The sequence below is a fragment of the Ursus americanus genome, chromosome 20 (assembly GCF_024610735.1).
Source record: "Ursus americanus isolate L20-20 chromosome 20, mUrsAme1.1.p, whole genome shotgun sequence".
Lineage (NCBI taxonomy): Eukaryota > Metazoa > Chordata > Mammalia > Carnivora > Ursidae > Ursus > Ursus americanus.
This window is the reverse complement of record NC_142146.1, coordinates 46,114,065-46,138,315: the sequence shown is the minus strand read 5'-3', so window position 1 is coordinate 46,138,315 and position 24,251 is coordinate 46,114,065. Positions and strand designations below refer to the sequence as shown.

Sequence of the window (24,251 nt, the reverse complement as noted above, 5' to 3'; positions counted from 1 at the left end):
AGGGACCAAGGAAAGGTACAGAGGGATACTCTAAGCAAAGTGAAAGCACCCGGCAGCGTGTGTTCCAGGGGTCAGTGTGGCCCTTTCCAGCGCAGGTGCAAGGCTCAAGTCCTCTATCCAGTAAGTTCCCGTGCCTCATGGTCATTACATGGCAGTGAAGTGTGCAATGTGTCTTTTTTGGCAAGGACTAGAGGACATGTTTGAGATTTCTTCACCCTTTCAGTGGAGTATTACAGCTCTTCAAAATGTTTTTGAAGGAGGTTGAATAAAGCAAAAAACAGACCTTATACATTCAATGAATAAAACGTGTTGATCATATTTATGCACATAGACCCAGAAACATACACCACCTATAAAAGGCTGGAGGGAATACAGCAAAATGTTAATGATTACATCTGGGTGGTGGGAATATGAGTATTTTATTCTACTTATTTATAGCTTCCAAACTTTCGACGATGCACACGGAGTAGTTTTATAATCAGTTTTTTAAAAGTTGGTCTAAAAGGACTCATGGATAAACAGGAAACTAAGCCTTCTGTATTTCGGTTGGCATAATACCTTCGTTATGGTCTCTATTTTCTCTTCTTATTGAATTTCTGAGTCATAGGGATTACTGCTTTTCATTAAGAAGTGAGAAGCTGTGAAAGAATTTTCACAACAATAAATATTCCACTTGATTACAAGGCTTTCTGAAGAGTGAGTTTTACCATACAAATTGTGAATGCATGAAATCAGCCACTTACGACCTTTCAGAAAGCTCTCCCAGATGACCAGACTTAGTGTGTATAGTTGTACTGGAACTTTGCTCAGACCATACCTGTAAGTCTGAGGTGTGATTTTTTTTCCCCCCAGAATGAAGGTGGAAGGCAGAGGAATTACCGGCTTGCTGGTCTCCTTGTCTGTGATGTGCCTGGTGGCCAGCCTCGGGGGCAAGGCCTGTCCTCGCCGCTGTGCTTGCTATGTGCCTACCGAGGTGCACTGCACATTTCGGTACCTGACCTCCATCCCAGACAGCATCTCACCTGATGTGGAGCGTATCAATTTAGGGTGTGTGGGGTTCCTTGTCTTGTCCCCTTCTCAAGGAGACATTACACTGATGCTTTGTCCCCAAAATATCAAACAAAACTTGTGACTTTAGGAAATGAACCAAAATTGTTTTAACAGTATTTCTCTTCCGAAATAAGCATGTGAAGATCTTACGTTTGTAAGGGACAATAAGCAACATTTTCCTGGTAAACTTTTATAGGAGAAAGTTCTAGAACCTGGAATCACTCTTGGTAGGTTGGGAGGCCCAAGATTACAGAAGAACTTCATTGTGGCCACATTTTTGCTGGAAAATAGCATCTGTTAAGAATTGGAGTTGTGATCTATCAGAAGGAGATCATAGGACACTGGAAGTGTCCTCCTATAGAAAAGATATGTATGAGAAGTTGGTTAGATCCTTTAAAAAGGCCTTCAGACCTCTTCTCATGCAAAGAGACTTATTTAAAATGCTTTCAAAAATGTAAACCTAATTAAATCTGCTAAGTGACTGTATTTTAAAGGTTCATGAAAAACCGTGTGTGTGTGTGTGTGTGTGTGTGTGTCCACATGCACTCACATTTAACATCATGTATTTGATAATAGCACCTACTATATGCCAGGGATACAACAATGAACAAGATGAGCAAGATTAGTCACTTCTAGAAGCTATAGTGAAAGGGAGAAGACAGATACACAATCAGTTCAATTTAGCAAGAACCATCAGAGAGCGTACAAAATACCTCGGAAAAATCGCTAATAGTAACAGTTAACATTGTGCCCTTACCTTGACCGGCACTGAGCTAAGCACTCTCCATTATTCACTCACTCAATTCTCAGAACGCCTTGTTAGTCACTTCTATTATTTGCACTTTATAGGTGAAGAAACCTATAAGGCTTGGAAAGATTGCTGATTTTACCCAGGGTTGACCCACTACCGAGTGCCTGAGTTCATAATCCTAGCCAAACGACTTGGGGAAGAGCCCAAGTTTCTTAACCACTACTTCATAGTGAAAAATTCTATCTGGGAAAGCAAGGGGGCATGTCCTCAAGGAACAGGCTGGGCCTGACCGGGAGTCACAAGTAGAGAGAGGCGGAGTCAAGGGCGTTCCAAGCTGAAGGGACAGCATCTGCAGAAGGGGTCAAAAATGGGGAAGGCTCCCCTTGGGTGGGGAATGTGGACAGTGTCCCCAAGACTGCCAGGACCGGGGAGTGGGTGGACCTTTTGTCGCATCTGATGAATCTCAACAATATGTCAAGCATTTAATTCTCTCTTTCGAGCACAGGCTATAAAAAAGGAGGTATTGGGGCGCCTGGGTGGCTCAGTTGGTTAAGAGTCCGTCTTCAGCTCAGGTCATGATCTCGGGGTCCTGGGATCGAGCCCCGCATCAGGCTCCCTACTCAGCAGGAAGCCTGCTTCTCCCTCTGCCTCTGCCCCCATCACATGCTCTCTCTCTCTCTCTTTCTCAAATAAATAAAATCTTAAAAAAAATAAAATAAAAAGGGAGGTATTGGGCTTTGTGTGTGGACGAGCACGTGTGCACTTTTGCTTAGCTTACGCCTGATGTTTGAATTGCAGGTACAATAGCTTGGTCAGATTGACAGAAACGGATTTTTCTGGCCTGAACAAATTGGAGTTGTTAATGCTGCACAGCAATGGCATTCATACAATCCCAGCTAAGACCTTCTCGGATTTGCAGGCCTTGCAGGTGAGACTGGGAAGGGGAAGGTGCAGGTTCAAGAGGCGAGATGTACCTTGAATGCTCACCATTCCAGTGGAACCCAAAAGTCAACATTCTGTGTATTAGAGGGAGACAGCAAAGGAGGATGTCCAAGACTGATTTCTCTTTAAATGCAATAGTATGTGGAAAATTCTGAGGCCAGCTTTCTCAGATCTAGGCTAATAGGAAAAAAAAATAAATCAATACCCAGGGATTACTGCACCTTTAAAGTTTACTCCAGAAAGGCTACTTCTAGTCCTTCCTGTTCATCTGGGAGTTGCTGTCTTAGACAGAAGTTAGCTTTGTACACATAAATCCACTTTTTAAGTTTTTACTTTATTATTTATACCTTGTCTTGTTCAAAAAACTTTGAAAACTTATGGGGACTTCTAAGAAAACATCAAATATTATAAGAATTATCACTCCAGTAAGTGAGAAAATAAAGTTATAACACATCTAGGGGGAAGAAAAAAGGGCATTATGGGGAAATGTATATGGAAAGATCAGTATGTCTGCTACATACGCAGGACTTAAAGATTTTGAGAAGCTAACTCACAATTCAAGATGCCTATCAGATTTTTTAAGTACATGAAAAAAAAGCTGTTCAGGAAAAGCACAACCGTATCTGATTTATTCTTTAACTTTTTTATCACTGTGTATTTGACATACAATATCATACCAGTTTCAGGTGTACAATAGAAGTGCTTCAACATTTGTATACATTAGGAAGTGACTACTGTGATAAATCTAGTTACCATCTGACATGCTTCCAAGTTGTTAGAGTATTGTTAACTATATTCCCTACGCTGTACATCATACCCCATGACTTATTTCTTTTATAGCTGCAAGCTCGTGACTTTTGATACCCTTACCCTATTTTGCCCATCCCCGCCGTCCCTCCCTGGCAACCACCAGATTGTTCTTTGTGCCTATGAGTCTGTCTGTATCTGTTTTGTTTTTTGGAGTCTACAAATAAGTGAAATTTTATGGTAATTGCCTTTCTCTGACTTATTTCATTTCGCATAATATCCTTTATTCCATCCATGTTGTCACAAATGGCAAGATTTTATTTTTTTTATGACCCAATAATATTCGTGTGTGTGTGTGTGTGCGTGTAGACACACATATACATATATACATCTTCTTTATCTATTGGTGGATACTTGGGTTGCTTCCATATCTTGGCTATGGTAAATAATGCCGTAGTAAACATACGGGTGCATGTATCTTTTTGAATTAGTGTTTTCATTTCGTCCAGATAAGTGTGCAGAAGTCGAATTCCTGGATGGTATGGTAGTTCTATTTTTAATTTCTTGAGCCATCTCCATACTATTTTCCACAGTTGCTGCACTTTTTGTATTCCCCCAACAGTGCACAAGAGCTCCCTACCTCTAACATCCTCACCAACCCCTGCTGTTTCCGGGTTGTTGATTCTAGCCATTCGGACAGGGGTGAGGTGATCCCTCATTGTGGTTTGGATTTGCATTTCCCTGATGATGAGTGATGTTGAACACCTTTTCATGTGACTATTGGTCATCTGGATGTCTTTCCTAAGAGATCTGTCTCTTCATGTCTTCTGCCCATTTTTTAATTGGATTATTTGTTTTTGGGGTGTTGAGTTTTATAAGTTCTTTGTATGTCATTTACAAATATCTTCTCCCATGCCATAGGTTGCATTTAGTTTTTTTGATGGTTTCTTCACCATGCAGAAGCTTTTTATTTTGATGTAGTTCCAATAGTTCATTTTGGCTTTTGTTTCCCTTGTCTCAGGGGACCTATCTACAAAAAGTTGCTAGGGCTGATGTCAGGGAAATTACTGCCTGCGCTCTCTACTAGGGTTTTTATGGTTGCAGGTCTCACATTTAGGTCTTTAACCCATTTCGAATTTATTTTTATATATGGTATAAGAAAGTCATCCACTTTCATTCTTTTGCATGTGGCTGTCCAGTTTTCCCAACACCATTTGTTGACGAGACCGTCCTTTTCCCATAGGAGATTCTTTCGTGCTTTGTCGAAGATTAATTGACCATATAACTGTGGGCTTATTTCTGGGTCTTCTATTCTGTTCCATTGATCTTTGTGTTTATTTTTTGTGTCAGTACCATGCTGTTTTGATTACTGTAGCTTTATAATATAACTTAAAGTACAGAATTGAGATGCCTCCAGGTTTGCTTTTCTTTTTCAAGATTGCCTTAGCTATTTGCAGTCTTCTGTGGTTCTACTCAAATTTCCAGATTGTTTGTTCTAATTCTGTGAAAAATGCTGTTGGTATATTGACAGGGATTGCATTAAATGTGTAGATTGCTTTGGGTACTATGGTCATTCCAGTAACATTTGTTTTTCCAATCCATGAGCATGGAATGTCTTTCCACTTCTTTGCGTCCTCTTCCATTTCTTCATTAACGTTCTATAATTTTCAGAGTACAGGCCTTTCAGGTCTTTGGTTAAGCTTATTCCTAGCTATCTTACTGTTTTTGGTGTAATTGTAAAAGGGATTGTTTCCTTAATTTCTCTTCTGCTTCATTATGGGTGTGTAAAAATGCAACAGATTCCTGTCTACTGGTTTTGTATCCTGTGACTTACTGAATTCATTGATCAGTTTTAGCAGTTTTTTGGTGGAGTCTTTCAGGTTTTCTATATATAGAATTATGTCATCTGCAAATACTGAAAGTTTCACTTCATCTGACTAATTTGGATCCCTTTTATTTCTTTTTGTTGTCTGATTGCTGTAGCTAGGACTTCCAGTACTGTGTTGTATAAGTGTTGAGACTGGACATCCATGTCTTGTTCCTGACCTTAGGGGAAAGGCTATCCATTTTTCCCCACGGAAGATAATGTTGATTGTGGGTTTTTCATATATGGCTTTATTATGTTTAAGCATGTTCCCTCCAAACCTACTTTGTAGAGGGTTTTTATCATGAATAGATGTTGTACTTTGTCAAATGCTTTTTCTGCATCTGTTGAAATAATCACATGGTCTTATCTTTCTCTTGTTGATATCATGTTCATTGATTTGCAAATATTGAACCACTCTTGCAACCCAAGAATAAATCCCACTGGATCAGGTGAATGATTTTTTAAAATATATTGTTGGATTTAGTTTGCTAGTATTTTGTTGAGCATTTTTGCATCTTTTTTTTTGTGGTGTCTTTATCCGGTTTTAGTATCAGAGTAATGCTGGCCTCATAGAATGAATTTGGAAGTTTTCCTACTTTTTCTGTTTTTTTGGAATAGTTTGAAAATGGTAGGTATTAACCCTTCATTATATGTTTGGTAGAATTCACCTGTGAAGCCATCTATCTGGTCCTGGGCTTTTGTTTGTTGGCAGCTTTTGGGTTACTGATTCAATTATTATTTTTTTTGCTGGTTATTGGTCTAAGTTTTCTGTGTCTTCCTGTTCCAGTTTTGGTAGGCTCTATGTTTCTGGGAATTGATTCATTTCTTCTGGGTTGTCTAATTTGTTGGCATATAGTTTTTCATAATACTCTCTTATAATTGTGGTATTGGTGGTCATTTTCCCTCTCTCATCTCTTATTTTATTTATTGGGGTCCTTTTTCTTTACTTTTTGATAAGTCTGGCTAGAGGTTTATCAATTTTATTGATTTTTTTTCAAAGAACCAGCTCCTGATTTCATTGTTTCTGTTCTATTATTTAGTCCCTATATCATTTATTTCTGCTCTAATCTTTGTCATTTCCTTTCTTCTGGTTTTGGGTTTTTTTTGTTCTTTTTGTAGCTCCTGCAGGTATAAGATTAGATTGTTTATATGAGATTTTTCTTCTTGAGTTATGTCTGTATTGCTTGAAACTTCCCTTTCAGAACTGTGTTTGCTGCATCCCAAGGGTTTACACCATTGTATTTTCATTTTTATTTGTTTCCATGTACTTTTTATTCCTTGATTTCTTGACCCATTCATTGTTTAGTAGCATGTTATTTGACCCCCATGTATTTATGCTCATTCCAGATATTTTCTTGTGGTTGACCTCTAGTTTCATACTATTGTGGTCAGAAAAGGCACATGGTATGACTTCAATCTTTTTGTATTTGTTGAGGCTGGTTTTGTGGCCTAATATGTATTCTGCTTTGGAGAATATTTCATGTGCTCTTGAAAAGAATGTGTATTCTGCTGTTTAAGGAGGGAATGTTCTAAATGTATCTGTTAAGTCCATCTGGTCCAGTGTGTCATTCAAAGCCATTGTTTCCTTGCTGCTTTTCTGTTTAGATGATCTGTCCGTTGATGTAAGTGGGGTGTTAAAGTCCCCTACTATTACTGTATTATTTTAGATTAGTTCCATCATCTGTTATTAACTGTTTTATCTATTTGGGTGCTCCCATGTTGGGTGCATAAATATTTACAATTGTTATATGTCCTTGTTGGATTGTTGCCATTATTATTATATAGTATCCTTTGTCTCTTGTTACATTCTTTGTTTTAAAACCTATTTTTTCTGATACAAGTATTGCTACTCCAGCTTTCTTTTGACATCCATTTGCATGATAAATGTTTCTCCATCCCCTCACCTGCAATCTGTAGCTGTCTTTAGGTCTAAAATGAGTCTCTTGTAGGCAGCATATTCTGGGTCTTTTTTTTTTTTTTTAATCCATTCTGTCACCCTGTGTCTTTTGATTGGAGTGTTTAGTCCATTTACACTCAAAGTAATTATTGAGAGAAATGTATTTATTGCTGTTTTATTGTTATGTGGTTGTTTCTGAAGATTTTCTCTGATCCTTTCTTTCATGGTTTGCTGGTTCTTTAGTGAGATTTTTGGATTTCTCTCTATTCTTTGCATATGTATTAAGTGGTTTGCTTGATTTGTGGTTAACATTAGATTTGTATTTAACATCTTCTACATATAGCAGTCTGTATTAAGTTGATGGTCATTTAAGTCTGAACCCACTCTTCTTCACTCCTCTGGTCCCCATGTGTTAGGTATATGGTATCATACTTTATATCCTTTTATTTTGTGAGTTCCTTGACTGTTTTTTTATATATTCATTTTTGCTGTTTTTTTGTTTGTTTCCTACCTTCACATCGTCATTTTGGGTCTTTTCTTTCCATTCAAAGATTTCCCTTTAATATTTCTTGCAAAACTAGTTTAGTGGTCATGAACTACTTTTGTTTTTGTTGGGGAAACTCTCTCTCCTATTCTGAATGATAGCCTTGCTGGCTAGAGCGTTCCTGGCTACAGGTTTTTCCCATTCAGCACTTTGAATATATGCCACTCCTTTCTGGCTTGGAAAGTTTCTGCTGAAAATCTGCTGATAGCCTTATTGGGGGCAGGGCATAGGGGTTCCTTTGTATGTAACTGTCTTCTTTTGTCTTGCTGTTTTTAAATTTTTCTCTTTATCACTCTATTTTGCCATTTTAATTAAAATACAACTTGCTATTGTTGATTTTGTTGGGAGTTCTCTGTGCCCCCTAGATCTGGATATCTGTTTCCTTCCTGAGATTAGGGAAGTTTTCAGCTGTTATTGCTTCAAATAAATTCTCTGGCCCCATTTCTCTCTTCTTCTTCTGGGACTCCTATAATATAAATGTTATTACATTTGATGGAGTCACTGAGTTCCCTAAGTCTATTCTTGTTTTGCATAATTCTTGTTTTTCTCTTTTGTTTGGCTTGATTACTTCTCATTACTCTGTCCTCTAGGTCATTAATTTGTTCCTCTGCTTCTTCCAGCATCCTGTTCATTACATCAAGTGTGTTTCTCATTTAGTTTATTGAGCCCTTTATCAGTGCTATGTTATTCCTTATCTCTGTATTAATGGTCTCACTGATGTCCTCCACTCTTTTCTCACTGGAGAATTCCTTTAAATTCTCCATCAGGCATGTTACTTATATCTATTTTACTCAGAACTCTGTCAGTGGCCTTGTCCTGTTCTTTCATTTGGGACAAATTTCGTCTTCTCATTTTGTCTAAGTCTCTGTGCTTGTTTCTCTGTGTTAGGAAAGTCAGCTATGTCTCCTGTTATTGAGAGTAATAGCTTTATGAAGAAGAGTTTCTGTAGTGCCCTGCAGCATAGCGTCCCCTGTTCCCCAGGGCCTGGAGCATCTCCAATGTGTGCTGTGTGAGCTCTGCTATTGTGTCATGGCTACTTTATTCTTTAGGCTGGTTGTCTGCAGAGGCTCTCTTTGTTGTTGGCAGTGTTTGGTCCCTGGCCTAAATGTGGTGTTTTAACTAGGTGTGCTCTGGTTTACCTGTGAAATGAGACCTGTTGCCACTGCCACCAGAACTGAAGCTACACAAAACTCTCAGGTCAAGAGACATGGTGTTGGCAGGGATTTGGGCTGGTCTTCTGAGGGAGGGGGACCACTGCCCTGGGACTGAGGCAAGCTTGACTAGGAAGGGCAATTCTTCTGGAGCTCAGGCAGGTGGGATTTGGTGTAAGCAAGTTAGGTAGTGAGTATTGGGGCTGCACTGGTTCCCGTGGGTGGCCCTGTGCTTATGCTGAGGTGCAGGGGTGGAAATAGTGCCTGCCAGTTTCTTTGTTCCTGGAGGAGTCTCTGAACACTGCACCTCTGGGACATGCACCTGTAGTTGCTCCCCAGGCACTCTTCAGATTGCTGTTTCTACAGTATATGTCTGTGGGCTGTTTGCCCTGCCTTCTTTCCAAGTGACGCCTCAATGCCCTACGACCTCTTCCAAAGCTGAGCATACCAAGCCTTAAAACTCCAGGTTTAAAGCCCTGCTGATTGCAAGAACTCACAAAATTCAGGCCCTCTCACTGTCCAGGTCAATTGCTATGGGCATTCATTTTCCCCATGCATCCCCCCTGTGTGTTAGTCTGTCTTTTGCTCTTCTCCATAACTGCAGCTCCCCACCACAGTGGCCACAATCCATTTCTCTCCCAAGCTGCATCTCTGTACTTTCTACCTTCTTCAATATGGCCTCTTCTCTACCTTCTGCCAGTCTCCAGATGGATTTCTGGGGGGTTTAGTATGATTTGATAGTTATCTAGTTGTATTTGTGGGATGAGGAGAGCCTCTTACTCCACTGCCATCTCCCCCTCACACCTAAATGAATTTAAAAATTTTAAGAGGATATAATATACCAGGGAGATTATGACTATAAACAAGGTAATTTGCAATGTTTAGAGTGCACTTCAGAGCCATGGTCCCCAAGACCAAAATAAAAATCCGGTAGGTCAAATAAAAATCCCCACTGAAGGAGTTACCTTTTTAAGCCAAATGGCCTGGTTAGTGATTTTATATAATTGAGTTTCAACTTCCACCGGAAGTGTTAATTCAGATACAATAGGTAGTGTTGACCATAGGACAGATATCTCCTTGCTCAACTAAAAGATAGTCAAGGGCTATCATATTATCAAGAACTATGTTGGCCAGAGAACCTAAGAATCTTTGTTGGACTGCTCTTGTCTTAGCTGTGGAATCTGCAATATCTTCAAGAGTTAAAAAAGGTTCCTGATCATATCTATATTTATTTTAATTCCTAACCAGAGAAGTATGACCCTGTGAAAAGGAAGCATTTCTGAAACATGAATGCCTCCTGGTAGGTCTTTTCTAACTCAGTGATGTAAATACAGGAGAGTTGACTAATGAAGCATCTTCATTGTCTATGGAAAGTTAGAGGCACAGTTAGATAACATAGAAGGCATTGCCCAGCTTGTGTGCCAGCCAGCTAGAAATTCATAGGCCCAAGAAGAATTATAACCATCACAAACACAAATCCTGTTGGCACACAGACCATTACCATTAGGGAGGTACTATTAATGGATTTGTTCACAGGGACTGCTTCATTTACTGGTTCAAGCCAAGGGTCAGTCAGGTTTTCAGTGCACATAAGAAGAGAATCCCTAAACCTGAAATAGTGTTGTTCTAAATGTCTCGCAAAGATGGGTGCTGCTGGTAAGTTCTCTTGGTGAGAAAAGATATGATCTAGATAATCATAGGAATATGGGGGTGCAAATGTACTAAGATTTACATAGGTATTTGTGTTTAGATAGGTAAGTACAGTTATTATTGGAGAAAGGTAAAAAGGCACTGGATATTCTGGCCATGAAAGTTGAACTTGATAAGAGATTTCTAAGGGGTGGGAGGGGCTGATTGTAGTCTGCAGTGACATTGGGAATAGAAGAGGAATTGCTTATAAGGAGCACCAGGAGATCTCTAGCATCATGGATAGATAAAAATCTTTGACAAATCCAGCAGTCTGCAAGTATACTGCCTTTAGCAATGGCCTGGTAGATATGGATGATGGCATTATCTTTCCAGGCCAATGCCAGAGTAAAGACAAGGAAAAGGAGAAGTTTTTCTTGTTTAGTTAAAGTATGAAATTTTGATCTGTCATTTTGGGCAGAAGCCATCTACCTCAATGTCAGCTACCTCTCTTCCTTATCAATTAGATTCAGAGGTCTCCAGCATCTATACAGGACCAGATGTCAGGTGGAGCTTTCTTCAGCTGTTAGTAAGATATGTATCCAATCCTTTGTAGTTTTACAGCAATGCCAGGTTAGAAGCACTTGGTAAGGTCCCTTTCAAAGGAGCTTGAGGACTATCTTCTGATAATGTTTCCAAAATACCTAATCACCAGACTCCAAATTGTGACTAACAGGGAACTTCGAGTTGAAATCTGGGAAGGCTTTTTTACCTGGTGATGATAGGCTTGAGTATAAGACATTAAAGATTTACTGAGGCTGGTCATACCAGCACGAGCTGACAAGGATCAGCAGAAAGTTGTATGCCAATAGGCACTGGTCTGCTGGTGACTGTCTTGTGTGGAATGGGTTTGTTTCCCAAAGGGAATATTGCAAATGGTCAGCAAGACCAAAGGCAATACCTTAGGCCAAGGAAGTCCAGTAGTTTCAGTAGGTTTAGAGACTTTCAAGTTTGAGGATCATTAGTTCTTTCTGATGCCTCATGATTGAGGGTGATAAGAGCAATGATAATTCCAAGAAGTTTGCAAGGCTTTTGTTAAGGCTCATGATTTGTCTGGTGAAGTCGGTGCCTTGATCACTGGGGATCAGGGAAGGTACACCAATGGGAAACACATCGTCTAATAGTTTATTTGCTACTGTGAGGGCATCGACCCTGTGGCAAGGGAAATCTTCAACCCATCCAGAAAACACACGCACATAAAATAACAAGAACATATTGATAACTCATACTAAGTGGCAGTTGAATGAAGTCCAGCTGTAGGTGTTCAGAGTGTCCAGAAGGAAGTGTGAAGACCCTGGTAACAACAAACGTTTATTAAGGATTATGAACTTAACAGGTCAGACATTGGTAAACTATCTTTGCAACTTAAGATTTTATTTATTTGACAGACAGCACAAGCAGGGGGAGCCCCAGGCAGAGGGAGAGGGAGAAGCAGACTCCCCACTGATCAGGGAGCCCAATCTGGGGCTCGATCCCAGGACCCTGAGATCATGACCTGAGCTGAAGGCAGATGCTTAACTGACTGAGCCACCCAGGGGCCCCTGCCTTTACAATTTTATAGAAGTCTCTCCATCAATATCTGTTCATAATTCATTTTAAATGTACTAACATGGGTTAAGGAATTCAAAACACATGAAAAATAGGGTTTTTCAGGGAGCCAGGAAGAACCATCTTGGGTTCTGCCAGGAAGAACCATCTTGGGTTTCCCATGGGCCCAACTGTTCACTTAATTTACAGCCATTGTTTACCCATCTTAATTTCTCTGATTTGGAATCATACTGTTGCCATGTTATAAGGACATCAGGATGGCAAAAGTGGCAATGAGGGGCCATTTATTGCAGAAGCAGAATGGATTCCATCTATAAGTGATTTTACAAATACAATAGAGAAAGCTTAGTATTACTTAATTTGACAATGCTTCCCATGCAATTTACAAATCAAATAAGTCTAATTAGTTTAACAAATCCTTTGGAATATTCTAGACCAATAAGACTTCATTTAGAATTTGATTTGGGGAAGTTTGTTGAAAAAAATATATAAATTATATATTTTATAATACATAATACATACTATTATATTTAAAATTACATATATATATGTAATTTTAAAGCACTTGCCTAAATTAAATCACAGACCATTATGAAACTTCACCTTAGTATGAAGAAACTTTTATAATCTGTTATCAAAAGCAGACCAAAACCCCAAGAAAGCTGTTCTTTTAACAGAGAGAAAAATCAAATTAAGAAGTCTGGGGCTACCTTGGGCTTGAGTTGGATCAGACCAGATGTTTGCAGAGCTACAGTCACACCTATCTGCAGGTGCTTCCCATGTGTTGTCCCTTGGGTAGCTTTCATTGGTGGATTGGGGCTGCAGTCCATCTAGTGTGTTTATCTTCCCCTCTCCCCAGTTTAAGAGACACTTTGGGGGTAGAGCTGGCTACTCTCAGGGCTGCTTGCACAATGCCACACTTATGGCACTGCTTTGGATAGACTCCTGCCAAGGGCTGGTTAGGTGTCATGGGTCCACAGGAGAATTGGGGTGGGGCATGCTATTAGCAAAGCTAGGTGGAGAGTATTTGTTCTGGTTCCCGCAGGTGTCTGTGTTTCCAGGCTTGGGGGCAAGGTAGAGAAATGGTGCCCACCAGCTCTTTTATTCTTAGAGAAATCTAAAGATCCCTGTCCGTCCTGCCCAAGTTCTGAGATTAGTAAATAAATCTCCTTTTCATATACCCCAGGAGTTTTTTCAAACTGCTGCTGCTATGCTGTATCTCAGCAGGGTTGTTATGATGTCTCTTTAAGGTGGGGACTCAGGTTCTTATCCCCCCTCTTGTTCTCCCAGAGCTGAGCTAAGCCCGCTGATTTTTAAAGTTCCTGGTGTTGAGCCCCTCTGGTTATCTGTCAGATGTTATGGGGATTTGTCTTCCCAGTGAGGGTCCCCTGTGCCTGGGGTGCCTGCGCCTCTCCCTTCTGTGTGCTAGCACTGTCTCTTCTCCTGTGGTCAGTCTTGCAGGTCAGTTTGGTTCCCAACCACATCTCCATCCTTCCTACCATTTTCAGTGTCACTTTTTCTCTATGATTAGCTGTGGAGAGTCTGTTCTACTAGTCTTTAGGTTTTTTCCTGGGTTATTTACCCTTATGTGTATGTTATTTAGGTGTATCCATGGGGAGGAATAAGCTTAGGATTCTCCTACTCTGCCAACTTCCCTGGAAGCCTAGTATTTTAAAGTCTGTCGTGTGTGATATGAGTATAGCTGCCTCAGCTTTCTTTTCAATTTGCAAAAAAAAAAAAAAAAATCTTTTTCTAGTCCTTCATTTTTGATCTGTGTGTACCTTTAGATTTGTCTTTAGATCTGAAGTGAGTCTTTTGTAGGCTCAGATGGGTCTTGTGTTTTCTATCCCTTCAGTAACACTATATCTTTTGACTGGATCATTTGGTCCATTTACATTTTAAGTAATTATTGACAGTTTTATTCAAGGGAAGATGCAGAGTAGAATCTTGAGCTGCCCTAATCACTTGGACACACTGAGATAATAGCTATATCTGTGTAACTAACTCTGAAAACAACCTGAAGACTAGCAAAACAGACCTTCCATAGTTAACTATAGAAAGGAGGACACAACAGAATGGGTTGGGATGGGTAGGGATGTGTTTAGGAACCAAATCCCTGGCAAGACTTACCACAAATGGGAGGGATCCCCAAGCACAGAGAAGGGAGAGGATCGAACCCCATATCAGACACTGAGGATGATCCCTGAGAAGATGAATCCCCATAACATCAAGCTTTGAAAATGAGTAGGGCTTCAGGAGCTTTTAAAATCTCTAGGACTTAACTCTGGGAAAGCTGGAGGGTGATAGGAATTTGAATTCTGGCCCAAAAATCCAGCACAGAAGCAGCAGTTAGAAAAGCACTTGAGGTATGGGTGAAGGAGATTGATTAACTCATCTAGGAATGTGCCTTTAGAGGGGCATGGTTCCCTCAGGAGACTTCTAGAACAAAAAATAGAAGGGAACCCAAGCATATCATTAAGGAAAGCCATCAAACCACATGGTAAGAGAACAAGGGAAAAGAAAGGAACAGAAAAGAACTACGAAAACAAGCAGAAAACAATGAACAAAATGGCAATAAGTACAAATCTATCAATAGTTACCTTAAAAATAAATGAACTAAATGCTTCAATCAAAAAATAGGGTGATTGAATGGGGGGGGAAGACCCATCTTTATGTTGCCTACAAGAGACTCACTTCAGAGCTAAAGACTAAAAGTGAAAGGCTGGAAAAACATAACCATGCAAATGAAAGTTAAAAAAAAAAAGCTGGGATAATAATATTTATATTATACTATTTTATATCAGATGAAATAGACCATAAAACAATGTAGCAAAAGACAAGGACTCTACATATAATGATAAAGGGAACAATCCAACAAGAGGATATAACAATCATAATATCTATGTACTCAACATAGGAGCACCCAAACACACAAAACTATTAACAGACATTGTATTACTGTCAATTTCTCTCTTTATAGTAGGGGACTTTAACATCCCACTTACACCAATAGATACATGATCTAGACAGAAAATTAACAAGGATATCATGGCTTTGAATCACACATTAAACCAGGTGGATCTAACATATGTACAGAACGTTCTATTCACAAACTGTAGACTACACATTCTTTTCAAGTGCATATGGAACATTCTCCAGAATAAATCACATTAGACCACAAAGGAAGTCTCAAGAAATTTAAGAAGAGTGAAATCCAGGGTACCTGGGTGGCTCAGTCAGTTAAGCATCTGACTCTTGATTTTGGCTCAGGTTGTGATCTCAGGGTCCTGGATCAATCGATTGATCTATCTATCTATCTATCTATCTACATCTATAGATATATCTATCTCCCTGAAAATAACACAAATTCATGAAGGCTAAACAACATGGACATTGGACAGCCCAAAAAAATCATAGAAAAAAATCAATACCTGGAGACAAATGAAAATGAAAATACATGGACCAAAATCTTTGGGATGCAGCAAAAGCAATTCTAAGAGGGAAGTTTATAGCCATACAGGCCTAATTAAAGAAACAAGAAAAATTTCAAACAAACTTATGTCTAAGAAGGATAGAAAAAGAAGAACAAAGCCAAGTGCTTAGCAGAAGGAAGGAAATACTAGAGTAGAAATAAATACAATAGAGGTTAAAAAAAAAATAGATGAGATCAATGAAACCAGGAGCTGGTTCTGTAAAAAGATGGGCCAAAGGTTTATCAATCTTGTTTGACTCATCAAAAGAGAAGATTCAATCAAATGGAGAAGAGATAACCAACACTAGAGAAATACAAAGGGCTATACGAGAATATTATGAAAAATTATATGTCAACAAATTGGACAACCTAAAAGAAATGGATAAACTCTTAGAAAATCTTTCAAAACAGAATCAGTAAGAAATAGGTTAATTGTTGGTAATAAAATTGAATCAGTAATCAAAAAATTCCCAACCAATAAAAGTGTAGGACAAGATGGCCTCATAGATGCATTCTCTACCATTTAAAGAGTTAATACCTATTCTTCTCAAACTCTTCCAAAAAATAGAGGAGGAAGGAAAGCTTCCAAATACATTCTGCAAGGTAAACATTAAACACTACAACAATCAAAATACTACAGGCCAATATTTCTAATGAAAAGGCAAAAATTCTTAAAATATTAGCAAACTTACCTTAATATGTTAAAAAAAAATCATTCACTATGATCAATTGGGATTTATTCCAGGGACAAAAATGTACTTCAATATTCAGAAATCAATCAATGCGATACATCACATTAACAAGAGAAAGAATAAAACCACGTGATGATCTCAATAGATGCAGAAAGAGCATTTGAGACAATACAATATCCATTAATAACTTCTCAGCAAATTGAATTTAGTGGGGATGTACATCAACAGAACAGAGCCGTATATGAAAAACCCACAGCTAACCTCATATCCACTGGTAAAAACTGAAAGCTTTTCCTCTAAGATCAGGAACAAGACAAGGATGTCCACTCTTACCGCTTTTATTCAACACAGTAGTCTTTGGAAGTCTTAGCTGCAGTGGCCAAAGAAAAGGGATCCAGGTCAATAAGAAAGAAAGAAAACTGTCACTATTTATAGATGATGTGACATTATATATAGGAAATCTTAAAGACTCCACCAAAAAACTCTTAGAACTGCTGAATGAATTCAGTAAAGTTGCAGGATACAAAAGTAATATACAGAAATCTGTTGCATTTCTATACACTAGTAACAAAGTAGCAAAAGGAGAAATTTTAAAAATTCCATTTATAGTGGCACCAGAAAGAATAAAATACCTAGAATAAATTTAAGCAAGGAGGTAAGAGATCTATACTCTGAAAACTAAAACACTGATACAAGAAATTAAAGGTGGCATAAACTAATGGAAGGCTAGTCCATGCTTATGAATTAAAAGAAGATACCATTAAAATGTCCATAATACCCAAAGCAATCTACAGATTCAATATAATCTCTATCAAAGTACCAGCAGCATTTTTCACAGAACTAGAACAGATAATCTTAAAATCTGTATGGAACCACAAAAAAATCTCAAATGGCAAAAGAAGTAATCCTGAAAAAGAAGAGAACCGGAGATATCCCAATTCCCAGTTTTAAACTATGCTACAAAGCTGTAGTAATCAAAACAGGATGGTACTGGCACAAAAACAGAATAGAGAGCCCAGAAATAAACCCTTAATCATATGGTCCATTAATCTACGACAAAGGAGACAAGAATATATAATGGAGAAAAGACAGTCTCTTTAATAAATGGTGCTGGCAAAATGGAACGGTTACATGTAAAAGAATAAAACGGAACCATTTTCTCACACCCTACACAAACTCAAAACGGATTAAAGATCTAAATGTGAGACAGGAAACCATAAGCTCCAGAAACAAGCATAGACAGTAATCTTTTTGACATCAGCCATAGCAACATTTTTCTAGATATGTCTCCTTGGGGCAAGGGAAACAAAAGCAAAAATAAGTTATTGGAAATACACCAAAATAAAAACCTTTTGCTCAGTGAAGGAAGCCATCAACAAAACAAAAAGCAGTCTACCTAATGGGAGAAGATATTTGCAAATGATATAGCTGATCAGTGGTTAATATTCCAATTATATAGAGAACTTCTACAACGCAACACCAAAAGATCAATTAAAAAAAGAACAGAGGACCTGAATAGACATTTTTTCTAAAAAACATACAAATGGCCAACAAACACCTACAACACGCTCAACATCATTAATCACCAGGAAAATGCAAATCAAAACCACAATGAGTTACCACCTCACACCTGTCAGAATGGCTAGAATTAAAAAGACAAGAAATACCAAGTGTTGGCAAGGATGCATAGAAAAGGGAAGCTTTGTGCACTGTTGGTGAGAATGTAAATTGGTGCAGGCATTGTGGGAAAAAGTATGGAGTTTCCTCAAAAAAGTAAAAATAGAAATACCATTTAATACAGTAATCCCATTACTGGGTATTTACCCAAAGAAAATGAAAACACTAATTCAAAAAGATATACATACCCCTATGTTTACTGCAGCATTATTTAAAATAGCCAAGATAGGAAAGCAACTCAGGTGCTTACTGACAGATGAAGGAATAAAGATGTGGTATATATAAATACAGTGGAGTATTATTCAGCCATAAAAAGGAATGAGATCTTGCCATTTCCAACAACACAGATGGACTTAGAGCGCATTGTACTAAATGAAATAAATCAGGAAAAGACAAATACTCTATGATTTCACTTATATGTAAAATCTAAAAAACAAAACAAATGAAGAAAAAAAAACCCAGCCTCTGAAATACAGAGAACTGGTAGTTGCCAGAGGGACTGTGTATGAGGAGATGGGGAAATAAAAGGATTAAGTGGTACAAACTTTCAGTCATAAAATAAGTAAGCCATGGAGATGAAAATGCCACCATAACGAATTATGGTCCATAATATCATAATAAAATTGTATGGTGACTACACATCATGGTCAGCATTGAGTAATGTATGAAATTGTTGAAACAATGTTACACACCTGAAACTAACATTCTATATTAGACTTTAATAAAAAATATTCATAGACATGCACTTACCATTTTGTTGTTTTATAGTTCTGTTTTTCTTAATTTCTTCCCTTGTAATTTGGTGACTTTCCTTAGTGTTATGTTTGTGCCCTTTCTTTTTATTTTTTGTGAAACTATTATAGGCATTTGGTTTATGGCTACCATGAGGTTCACATCTAACATAATACTCTATGTCTGTAGCAGTCTATGTTAAGTTGAAGACCACGTAAGTGAAAGGGTGTTCTAAAAGCACATCCTTACCACCACTCCCCACAATGTTTCATGTTTTGAGGTCCTGTTTTGTATCTTATTACTTAGTGAACCCACTGACTGATAATTACAAGTGTAGATGATTTTACTACTTCTGTTTTAAACTTCATACTGGATATGTAGGTGATTGATCCACTACCTTTATTATATATTTACTTTTGTTAGTGACATCATTTCTTTTATAGTTTTATTTTTTCTAGTTATGGCCTTTTCTTTCCCACTTAAATTAGTTCCTTTAACATTTCTTGTAAGACTAGTTTGTTGTTGATGAATTCCTTTAGCTTTCACTTGTCTGGGAAACTCCTTCTCTCTCTTCAATTCTGAGTGATAATCTTACTGTGTAGAGAATTCTTGTGATTTTTTTTCTTCCTTTCAGCACTCTGAATATATCCTGTCATTCCCTTCTCACCTGTAAAGTTTCAGCTGAAAAATCAGTTGTGATAGTCATATGGCGGTTTCCTTCTATCTAACTAGTTGTTTTGGTGCTTTTAAGATTCTCTCTTCGCTGATACTTTGATTATAACATGTCTTGGTGTGGGTCTCTTTGGGTTCATCTTCTTTACAACTCTGTGCTTCCTGGACATGGATGTCTGTTTCATTCATTAGGTTAGGGAGTTTTTAGCCATTACTACTTCAAATGGGTTTTCAGTGCTTTTTTTTTTCTCTCTCTCTCCTCCTGGGACTCCTATAATGGAAATGTTATTATGCCTGATGTTGTCCCAAAGATCCCTTAAACTATATTTAGTTTTTAATTCTTTTTTTCTTTTTGCTGTTCTGATAGAGTGATTTCCACTACTGTCTTCCACATCATTGGTTCATTCCTCTGCATCATCTAATCTGCTCTCAATTACCTCTAGCATATTTTTTTTACTTCAGTTATTCTTCAGCCCTGATTGGTTCCTTTTTATATTTTCTATTTCATGTTTGAGGTTCTCACTGTGTTGATTCAGTCTTCTGAGTTTGGTCAGCATCTTTATGGTCATTATTCTGAATTATTTTTCAGGCAGATTATTTCATTTGGAACATACACCTCCGTAGCTTCATTTTGTCTCTTTCTGTGTGTTAGATAGATCAATTCTATTACCCAGTCTTGAAGGAGTGGCTTATGTAGGTGTCCTATGGGGCCCAGTAGCACAACCCCCTGTGATTCATCCAACTGAGGTACCCCAGGTCTATCCCCTGTGTGGGCTGTGTGCACCCTCCTGTTGTGGCTTGTATGCACTGGTGGCTGGGGCAGGCTTCCAGTGTGGCTGGCAGTGAGGTCTGGTTGTGACTGCTGCAGGCACTCTAGTGTATGGGTCTCACCATAGGGGTTTACTTGCGGAGAAATTGCTCCCACCAGAACTGGGCCAGTGAGATAGAAAGGAAGTTAAAAGAAACGTGCCCACCGTCACGTCTGTTCCCAAAGAATGTTACAGCAGGTTCCTGCCCCTCTGGCACATGCTGTAAAATTTATCTCCTTTATGTGTAACCCAGGCATTTGTCAAACTGCCTCTGCCCTGGGACTTGAACAAGTGAGATTACATGCACATTTTTTAAGAGCAGAGTCTCAATTTCTTATTGCCTTCCCAGACAAAAGCCCCACTGGTTTTCAAAGTCAGACATTAGGTCTTCCCAGTAAAAGACCACCCCTGGGCTCAGAAGTCCAATCCAATGTGAGTTTGAGCCCCTGATTCCTCAGGAAGGGTCTCTATGGTTATGATACCACCCCCCACCCCCACCCCTTATGGGTCATCACACTGGGATCATGGATCTTAACCACGTTTTCACCCCTCTTACCCATGGTGATATGGTTTTCCCTTTATATACTCAATTGTGTAAGGTAATTTCTGCAAGTCTTCCATTTGTTCTAGTTATTTTATAAATAGTTGTAGTTCTGGTTTGTCCATGGAAGGAAGTAAGCTCAGAATCTTCCTATTTTACCATCTTGATCCCCAAGACACATATGATTGCTGTTCCAAAGCTCCTCCTAAAATAGATACAACATAATAAAATAAGTCAGCAATAACATAATTAAAGATAAAATGCCAGTGTTCATAGAGCATTTTGACATCATACCAGCTTTGCATAATGCAAAAGGATTCAGTCTGGGCATGTCTTAGTCTGGCTTAATCAGGCATTGTTTGGAATATATGTTTTCAAAGAATTAGATGTAATACAACCTCTTCACGAAATCCCCACACATATTTATTCTCTTCACCACGTTTTCAACAAATATTGAGAACACTGAGTTTGAGATTGCACTCCCAGGTAATATTTAGGTCAAAGCTTTTGTATGTTGTCAGTTTTCCTTTACTTGTTGGGGGACGTAGCATTCCAGAAAACCATTCTTCAACAAAGGTGGTATCTTAGGCCAAATCAGGAAAAAAGAAAAGAAAAGAAAAGAAATCATTGTGGGGCAACTGGGTGGCTCAGTTGGTTAAGCATCTCCTTTTGGCTTGAGTCATGATCCCAGGGTCCTAGGATCAAGCCCAACAGGCTCCCTGCTCAGTGAGGAGCCTGCTTCTCCCTCTGCCTGCCACTTCCCCTGCTTGTGCTCTCTCTGCCATATAAATAAATAAAATCTTAAAAAAAAACAAAAAGAAATCATTGTTTTTACTAGCATTTCTTTCTCTTTTCTTTTTGGGAGAAGGTGTATGTTCAAGTAATAAGTGGAGAAGAAACGAGAATACCCCCGTGCTATTGAAATATTCAAAAAATTATTTTAATTTTAATGCAAAATCCAAGTCATAGTCCTCACAAGAACCAAAAAGTGGAAAACATCCTAAATATCCACCACTGATAAGTGGATAAGCAAAATATGTTATATGTACACATGGAATATTGTTCTGCGATAAAAAGGAATTAAGGGCTAATAATTCTACAATAGGAACGGATATTAAAAATAGGCAAATTAAAAAAAGGCAAGACACAAGAGGCTACATACTGTGTGACTCCATTTACATTAAATGTCCAGAATATGCAAATCTACAGAAACAAAGTAAATTAGTGGTCTTCTAGGGCTAGGCAGAAGGAAGGGAATGACTGCCAATGACAGCAGCTTTGATTTGGCGTGATGAAAACTTTCTAAATTTAGTGGAGATGGTTGCACCACTGTTAATGCACTAAAAAAAATTTAATGTATACTCTAAAGAGGTGAATTTTATGGCCTATGAATTATATCTCAACATTGTTACAGATGTGACAGATAAATTCAATATATTGCTTTTTTTTATAATTTTTATTTTGTTATATTAGTCAACATACAGTACATCCCCACCTTTTGATGCAATGTTCCATGATTCATTATTTGCATATAACACCCAGTGCACCATGCAATATGCGCCCTCCTTGATACCCATCACCGGCCTATCCCAATCCCCCACCCCCTCCCCTCTGAAGCCCTCAGTTTGTTTCCCAGAGTCCATAGCCTCTCAAGGTTCATTCCCCCTTCTGTTAACCCCCCCTTCATTCTTCCCTTCCTTCTCCTACCGATCTTCCTATTTCTTATGTTCCATAAATGAGTGAAACCATACGATAATTGTCTTTCTCTGCTTGACTTATTTCACTTAGCATAATCTCCTCCAGTCTTCTCCATGTTGCTGCAAATGCTGGGTATTCGTTCTTTCTGATGGCTGAGTAATATTCCATTGTATATATGGACCACATCTTCTTAATCCAGTCATCTGTTGAAGGGCATCTCGGCTCCTTCCATGATTTAGTTATTGTGGACAATGCTGCTATGAACATTGGGGTGCATATGGCCCTTCTCTTCACTACGTCTGTATCTTTGGGGTAAACACCCAGTAGTGCAATGGCTGGATCACAGGGTAGCTCAATTTTTAACTTTTTAAGGGACCTCCACACTGTTTTCCAGAGTGGCTGTACCAACTTGCATTCCCACCAACAATGTCGGAGGGATCCCTTTCTCCACATCCTCTCCAACAATTGTTGTTTCTTGCCTTGTCAATTTTTGCCATTCTAACTGGCGTAAGGTGGTATCTTAGTGTGGTTTTGATTTGAATTTCCCTGATGGCTAATGATTTTGAACATTTTTTCATGTGTCTGTTAGCCATTTGTATATCATCATTGGAAAAGTGTCTGTTCATATCTTCTGCCCATTTTATGATTTGTTTGTTTCTTGCATCTGCCCATTTTTTGATTTGATTATTTGTTTCCCGTGTATTGAGTTTGAGAAGTTCTTTGTAGATCTTGGATACTAGTCTTTTATCTGTAGTGTCATTTGCAAATATCTTCTCCCATTCCGTAGGCTGCCTCTTAGTTGTTTTGAGTGTTTTCTTGGCTGTGCAGAAGCTTTTTATCTTGATGAAGTCCCACAAGTTCATTTTTTCTTTTGTTTCTCTTGCCTTTGGAGATGTGTCATGAAAAAAGTTGCTGTGGCTGATGTCAGAGAGGTTGCAGCCTATGTTCTCCTCTAGGATTTTGATGTATTCCTGTCTCACATCGAGGTCTTTCATCCATTTGGAGTTTATCTTTGTGTATGGTGTGAGAGAGTGGTCACGTTTCATTCTTTTGCATGTAGCTGTCCAATTTTCCCAGCACCATTTATTGAAGAGACTGTCTTTTTTCCACTGGATGTTTTTTCCTGCTTTGTCAAAGATTAGTTGTCCAAAGAGCCAAGGATCTATTTCTGGGTTCTCTATTCTGTTCCATTGGTCTATGTGTCTGTTTTTGTGCCAGTACCATGCTGTCTTTGTGATCACAGCTTTGTACTATAGCTTGAAATCTGGCAACGTGATGCCCCCAGCTTTGTTTTTCCTTTTCAACAATTCCTTGGCGATTCGGGGCCTTTTCTGGTTCCACACATATTTAAGGGCTGTTTTTTCCAGTTCTTTGAAAAATGTCATTGGTATTTTGATCGGGATGGCATTGAAAGTATAGATTGCTCTGGGTAGCATAGACATTTTAACTATGTTAATTCTTCCGATCCATGACCATGGAATGTTTTTCCATCTTTTTGTGTCTTCTTCAATGTCTTTCAAGAGTGATTTGTAGTTTCTAGAATATACATCCTTTACGTCTCTGGTTAATTCCGAGATAATGTATGATTTTTGATCCTATTGTAAATGGAATGGATTCCCTAATTTCTCTTTCTTCAGTCTCATTGTTCATGTATAGAAATGCAACTGATTTCTGAGCATTGATTTTGTATCCTGCCACATTACTGAATTGCTCTATAAATTCTAGTAGTTTGGGTGTGGAGTCTTTTGGGTTTTCTATATAGAGTATCATGTCAT

General features: G+C 38.5%; 1 protein-coding gene across 1 annotated transcript in view; it reads left to right on the top strand.

Annotated features, from left to right (window-relative positions):
* IGSF10 (immunoglobulin superfamily member 10) overlaps nucleotides 1-24,251 on the top strand; it is a 50,968-nt gene that overhangs the window by 1,447 nt on the left and 25,270 nt on the right. Inside the window, exons 3-4 of the mRNA XM_045812538.2 lie at nucleotides 853-1,047; nucleotides 2,600-2,729. Of these exons, the coding sequence (XP_045668494.2) occupies nucleotides 854-1,047; nucleotides 2,600-2,729 (324 nt within the window). The 5' untranslated portion in view covers nucleotide 853. The remainder of the gene's footprint in view (nucleotides 1-852; nucleotides 1,048-2,599; nucleotides 2,730-24,251) is intronic.